General features: G+C 36.9%; 1 protein-coding gene across 3 annotated transcripts in view; it reads left to right on the top strand.

The window, feature by feature from the left end:
- Positions 1-7,373, top strand: part of Ralgapa2 (Ral GTPase activating protein catalytic alpha subunit 2) — a 285,753-nt gene that overhangs the window by 100,237 nt on the left and 178,143 nt on the right. For 2 of the 3 annotated variants that reach the window (XM_031372139.1, XM_031372141.1), the window contains 2 exons: positions 80-244; positions 3,269-3,409. In XM_031372139.1, coding sequence (XP_031227999.1) covers positions 80-244; positions 3,269-3,409 — 306 coding nt within the window. The remainder of the gene's footprint in view (positions 1-79; positions 245-3,268; positions 3,410-7,373) is intronic. The other variant, XM_031372140.1, reaches the window with a different exon arrangement.

The following is a 7,373-nucleotide window of genomic DNA, read 5'->3' as shown; positions in this document are numbered from 1 at the left end:
ATATATATATATATATATATATAATTTGTTGAACAGCCTAGGCAATAAAATGAGTAGCAGCAATCTTACCCTTTTTCAGGTTGTGTCCTAGAACCCCAAAAAGGGACCACTGTTGGGAGATCCTTTTCTCTCAGCTGGCGTAGCCATCCAGATGTGACTGAGCCAATGAGATTCAGAAGTGCCACCACATCTGGAGCACCAGGAGTAGAGAAGGCAAGAAATACTGTCCGTCAAAAAGCAACTGGTAAGTATTTTTTTAACAAATCTAGTCATTATTTAAATGATTTTATAGAAATGTTTTAAATTTTTATTCAGAATTTAAACAGTAAACCTTTTATTAGATGAACTGTGTCAGTATTTTATAAACTTTCCGTTCTGCTTTTTTCTCAAGTCACAGGTTTTGTTTTTTATTTCTAAAATATGTACTGTGAAAGAGAACATGATAAATACATCTTTAGTCTTGGTGATGTCATTACAAGAAGGTGTTCCTTTTAGAGTTCCAGCAAAGACAATGAGGGGACACCCTTGGGTTTAGGAATAATGGACACATTCTCATCTTTTGCTTCTTTGAAAGCAGAGACCTTCCTATGCCTAAAGATGCTGCATTTACAGCCCATTTGGGCTAGCACTGGTACTTGATGGAGAAGCTGCTGACTAGCAGACTGCCTTGTTATGGTTTACTAAGGCAAGAGACAAATCTGTACAAAAGGTTCTCTTCTCCATTTGTGTTCTGATTTAGGATTGAAACAATAGTACCTTAGTTTTTGATATTTTCTTTCATCAGAAGTACCATGCAATTAGAGTTGATAGTCAACAGCTTCAGAAAAGCATAAACAAGATCCTTAGACCATAAAATAAATGTTTGTTAAATAACATATTTTCATTGCTGATTAGAAGCCTAATATAGACAGTTTAGCATCCTGTTGGCATGTTTTTGTCTAAGTATGTTGCTCTCTAACTGTGACTTACTCATTCCTTATTATGCCGTAGCATTTGCTGGTAATTATCTTTTTAGTTATTTGCACTACCTATTCTAATTGTTTTCCTTCATTCTGTTGCTGAGAACCTTAATTCCTAAAACCATGCAGTCCTGAGGAGGCCCACTGAGATTTCCTGTCTCAGTTGAATCCTCAGTATTCCTGCTGTCACTGGTTCCTTCAGGGAAAGTTCTCAGAAGCCTGTGGCAAAGGCAGTGAGTGTCCTTCCCAAGCTGTGTAGACTTATGCTGCCTTTACCACTCTTGAATTCCAAGTATAAGCACTAGTTCAAAAATTTTATTTGTACATGTTGATCAGCAGCAAATATATGCATATTTCATATGACATTGCAAATCCTAATTTGCAGACGTTTTAAACCAACCATGTGGTAGAAGCACCAACATACTTTAGAAAGCATTCAGGAAAGGCAGGTTCTGTTTAACGATCTTCTAGGTATTTGAGGGGCTACATGACACTGGACAAACCATTTATAAAGGTTTTATAAGGATATTTGTGGAGTATGTACCTTAAAACTGTAAGGTTGGCTTCTGTAGAATTAACTACATTTTAAAAGTCTGGAACTGTTTTATATTTGAAAGACAATGAGGACTGTAAGTTACATAAGTCTATTATCTTTGTGTTTTATATATATACATGTATGCATGAATGCTCATATATGTATATATATATATATATTCTATAGTATTTTATGCCTTTAAAAGTGATAAATGTTATGAATTTGTTGTTAACTATTAACGGTCTTTGAAGATTTTTGTATACCTTGTTGTTTATTAAGACTAATACACATGGGTGATGTTACTCAGTTTTATTTTCCTATTTAAAGGCCCAGAGTATTTTCCCTGTAGTGTGAGTATAATGAAGGCATTTCTGTGAGTGTAGAAGCTCACTGAGACCATTCTTCATGTTTTCAGGAGGAATTAGTAGCAGCTAGCAGTAATTATTATGGGATAACCATTGCAAAAATGACTTTGTTTTTCTAATGTCATTGAGAGAGCAGTTCAGGATCTTCACTACAATGGTTCACTTCACAGATTTCAGTTAGGTAAAGAAGCTGTCACAGATGCTGAGACCAGGGGAAAAATTTTTATAGAGACAATATCAGAGTGTAACTGCAGAGGCCTGTCATGGAAAGACAACTCTGGCCCTGACTGTCAATGACAGTGAGATTTCAGTTGTCTAAACTCAGAGTGATCAAAGTGAGTCTTAATCACCACATAAAACAGCCAGTAGTTTACTATTTGTAAAATTCATGGTGATCTATTTTGGAAAAATGTATAACTATTTGGTTACTAAAAGAAAAGGTTTTAAACAGTGTTCAAATGAAATGCCGGCTGCCTACAGAGATAAACAAATCTTCTATACTTTGACATTTACATGGTTGTTGTCCTTTCCACATTATCTTACACATTCATGAACTATGTAGTCATCTCATTGCTGGAATGCTGATAGCAAGGGACAGGGGAAGGAACAGCAGAGTAAAAAGTTTGTTTCTGTTTTTTAAAGTGTGCCACCATTGTATAAGGTTTTTTTTTTTACTTATGCTTAGCAGAGGTACATAAAATAATAATACAACAAATAATCATAATGGTTTTATGAATTTTAAGGATAGTTTTATGTATCTGAAGCACATTCCATGTTTGCTTTATTGAATGTTTATTTAACATTCATTTAACAATGAGAAAATCAAAAGTTCATACTGAGAAACTTTTGCTTAACTAAATGTGAAATATAATAAAAAACGGTTTCATGTGTATCAAATAAAAATATCTGAGTCATATATTTATGAACTTTGGGGATATCTCATTCACTAAATGCTAAATGATTAACTTTTAAATGCAGTCAGCTCTCAGTAAATCAATTTCTGAATTATTTATGACTTAATAGAAAAACTTTTGTCTTGGACCAGATTTTCTTTTTCTCACTGTGATCTTTGTATGTGTATCCTTTAGGAAGAGATAGTAATGTGCTGATAATGTAATAATGATGAGGTTGAGCAAACAAGACATCATCCTGATACACAGTAGCAAAAGGAAGCATTCTTAAATGAAACTAGTTCTTTTTATGGACTAGCCATTCTAAATCATCAGTGATTGGCTGCAAGGTTGGCTGTATTTAGGGACTGTGATTTAGTTCTCTCATTTTATTGATTTCTTTAGAGCTTAAAATGGCTTCCTTTGAATGTTTAAAGGAAATGCAGCACCTTAAGAACTTAGAAGTGGTAAAATATCTTGATGTGCTCTGATACAATGTTACTTTATCTCTCCTGGAAGCTAAGCGAAGCCAGTCTATCAGCAACTGTGTCCACCTCTCTGAGGCTTTGCCTGCTACTAAAAGCGTCCCGCTCCTCCTCCATACCGTGAGCGCTCTCTTACCTGGTCTCTCTTACTCCTCTTGCTCTCACAGGCTGTCAGGTACTGTACTGTTGTCTCATGTGTCCATCCATATCCCTTGGCTGCTCCCTCCTGCCCCAGGCCGAGTTGCCTTCGTGACTACCCCCAGTAACACCCAGAAGCTGTCTCTTGCACTTGTGCTAAATTTCAAAAAAATTTAATGGTTGTTTTTGTGTAGTTCACATTTAGTAGCTATTAGGTAGTCAAAAATTCTATAATCCTGCTAGTTATCAGATTCATGCTGATAATTGAGGTTTTAATTAAAAAGAAACCTAAACAGTGCTATTTTTCAAAATATTTGTTCTTAGACTTCACCCAGTTAATTCAACTGGATTAAGTTTATGTGTATTTTTTTCCCTCTAGCACAGCAAGGTGAATATAGTTAATAATAATCTATTGTATATCTTGAAATTGCCTGAGTAGGGCGTTTTGAATGAACTTCTCAAATAAATGATGAAGGTGATAGATACATGAGTTATTCTGGTACCAGGTCACTTCTCTCACATTGTCCATGCATCATGCTGCCACACTGTGTCCAACCACCGTGTGGAATCACCCTGTGCCACTTACAAAGGAGGGTATTGTGGTACCAAAAATGAGTTTTCTCATGTTTTGCCTAGTCACTTCTCAAAGGGAATTTATTTACTTTATGTATTGAATAATAAAATCTACAGCAAGATATTTTTTCAGTGATTTTTTTTAAGGTGAATTAGACCTTAAGAGGGAAATATTTTCATGTTCCTTTAATGTTCTGAATTCTAATATAGATTAAGACATTTTCAATACTGGAGATAGTATAATTACGGTTTCTATAGTATAAACACTGTAGCACCATTGTAGTTTGGCAATAAAGAATCAAAGCTTAAGTAAAATACCATGAGGGAAGAAGCTTATTTTAACTGAGAATGAGGACTACAATGTCGCTCAGAAACTCTCTTTAGTAAACACTGAATGTGGAAACAGTAAGGGTGGCCAGCATCAGAAGGGGCGACCGTCAGGTAAGTTGCTGCTTAGTAGTAAATGCCTGAGGATTAGATTGTCCAGAAAATGCTATTCTTAGAGGTAATTAATGAGACATTGAAAAGAATTTGCTATGTGTTTGGCTAATTGACACCAAAAAGAACTCTTTAATGTGAAATTTTTTATTTCTTTCTCTATTTTATTTCCATACTGTTACATTTAAGTTTTTTTTTTTTTACTAGTTTTTCTAGAATATGTTCTCAGAAAAAAAAATCCTTCCTATTAATGTCTTAATTTGCAAAAGTTTTGTTCTTATTCAGAGTTACATTTTCATTAACTCAAATTCTTGGTCCTTATATGTGTGTGCATGGCACTAGCAGAAGTTGAATAACTTTCTGCAATGATTCTCAACTAGGAATGATTTGGCAACATCGAGAAACATTTTTGGTTGTCACAGTAAGATGTTGCTATTGGCATCTGGTAGGTAGAAGCCGGAGATCCTACTCAATACCCTCATTGAAACCAGAGGTTTGAAGATGGTCAAACCTCTATGATCTATTGTGCAGTTGGGGCAAATAGCCCTGTAAAGTGGAGCAGAGTGGAGCAGGCTGGAGCAGGTCTGTGTTCCCTATCTTTGCCATCTTCACAGCTTTTATAGCAGGGTGACTTTAAGGACAAACTGCTGCTGCCATTTGATGTGACAGGTACAGTAATGAGTGCCTTCTCAGTTTCACTCCAGGTGTCCTGTATTAGTGTGATTCCATTGTCCTTTGTGACTGTTCTGTCTGTAGACTAGGGTGGGAGAAGTGAGTATCCATTCTTCCTGGCTGGTAATTTGCAGCATGGTTTGTGTTCTGATAGGCCTCTGAGCGGATGGCTATCTCCTACTAAGCTGCACTTAAATGATAAGCAGGGCATTTAAGTTCTCCTTGCTGGCTACACATTGAGTATTTTTTTCCTTTTCTTTTAGTTTTACTGTGTCAGTGGTTTCTAGTTTTGTTTTTATTATGGCAGCAGCAGTCCTTGTTTTGGCATCTAATCTATGTGAGTCAACCTACCAAAATTGTAATAATAGAAGCAATGCTAGTAGATCTGGAGGTGTGGGAAGCAAGTGGTGTTTGAATTTGGGGAGAGTCAAAACTACCCACTTCCATTAATCTGAGTAGGGAGAAATCCGTGCACCTGGGAAGTAGGTGTGACAGCTGGGGAGTTCCCTCTCTCTTTCATGAAAACAGTCCCTCCTGTTTGTCTTGCAGTGTTACTGTTTTCTCTGTTGGGACATTTATCAGTCTGTAGCATTGCATGCTATTCAAGGGTAGATTTTTCTTTTTTCTTTTAGGAATATTGTAATGGTTATAACTAGCAGATTATACTACTGTCTTCCTTTATCCCAGTTTGTGGGACCTAAGGGGAAACCTTGCTCAGCTGTTTTTCTGTCTTCCCATAAGCTCCATGGAAGTTCTTCTTGTTAGAACATGGACTAACTTACTCTCAGTAAGCATGACCTGTGGACAGCAAGAAATGGGAAGCAGCTCCTGAGCTTTTATAAGATCAAGTTGGCATCATGAATGGTATTTTTAAAACTAGGACCTTACATTCTAATTGTGCTTGTGCAGCCTTGCATGAGGGACAAATGGAACATAGAATTTTTGCTTATTTAATAAGATGAAATAAGGAAGTCTGTAATTAAAGAGTGAATGAAAAGTAGACAGACATCTGGAGAAAATAGAAGTTAGCTGAAGAACATACACATTTACTTTAGTCATGCTGACTTCTCAGTGGGGGTAAAAGAAATGAATCCTTATGATCATTTTGCTGATGGTTTCAATGGAGCTTTAGAAAGCAGTGAGTTAGGAATGGTGTTGAGTAACTACATCCTCAAGAGACAGGAAAGTTAGTGCTTTTGATCGGGTGTTATTAGACTTCACAGAGGATAAATGAACTTAGAATTTGAGGCAGAATTCAGCTCTTCAAAGTGATTTAAACAGAAATTGTGACATTTAATACAGGATGCATCAAATCTAAATTTATTGCACAATTGTTTTATAACTCAGATGTCCTTTTTTTTTTTGTTTGATAGGCAATCCTGTGTCTTTACATTTTACATCAGTATTAAAATAATTTTCATTAGTTACAAAAAAGCCAGTCAGCTGGACACAGTAGAATGGGAATAGCCTAGTCCAACATGGTCTTTCTTCAAAAACAGCATGCCAGCAGAGGGAGCCCGAGAACCATTAGGAAGGAAAAGGTGTTAAAGCGACATTCTCTTGTCCATTGTATAGAGCTCTTACTGAATACAGTTTACACACAGCAAGGAATGTGGCTGTTCCTTTCCTTCCACTTCTCTCGCCCATTCTTCCATTCCTGCCATTTCCAGTTCTTTCTCCAGGCTTGGATTTTCTCCATCTGAGAAGTCCCTCTTAACAGTTTTGCAAAAACAAAGCCTTAAAAGATGTATTAGGCCTGCCTGTTGGGAAGGCAGACAGCTGGTGGTAGCAGGCTCTGTGTCCTCCGTCTGCTGTGCTGAGGACCAGTGGGGACACTCTAATTTGGAAGCCATGGTGCTGTGGCTGTGTTGCATCCCACCAGATGGCGATGTTCTTTATCTTTACAAAGATGCTGCCAGAGTTGGCTCAGTTCTTATTTACTTCTGCTCAAAACTCAGAAACTGGCATCTACCAGTGTTTGGCACCAGACTTCAGAGAAAAAAAAAAAGAAAAGAAAAAAGAAAGAAAAAAAAAAACCTCTCTTCCCTCTGTCCACAATTATTTTTGGCCAATTATTTTTCAGGATGTTTGGAAGCTCTTGGGCTCCCTCTACTGGTACAGGAGTGACAAATAGAGTATTGTCACCTCACTATCTTGTGAAATAGAGTAAAAGGGTAACTGGAAGTCCTGGCCTATAGTGTTTAGGTGCTAAATATTCTAGCAGATCTTTGAAAAGAGCCTAGTCTTTGCTTTGGAATGTATAGGTAGACTACAGTGTGTGAATATACCTTGTGGGACTTCTGTGCTCAAGGGAAGGC

This window comes from Mastomys coucha, unplaced genomic scaffold, assembly GCF_008632895.1.
Source record: "Mastomys coucha isolate ucsf_1 unplaced genomic scaffold, UCSF_Mcou_1 pScaffold15, whole genome shotgun sequence".
Taxonomy (NCBI): Eukaryota; Metazoa; Chordata; class Mammalia; order Rodentia; family Muridae; genus Mastomys; species Mastomys coucha.
The sequence above is the reverse complement of the archived record's forward strand: the minus strand, read 5'-3'. Positions and strand labels throughout refer to the sequence as shown.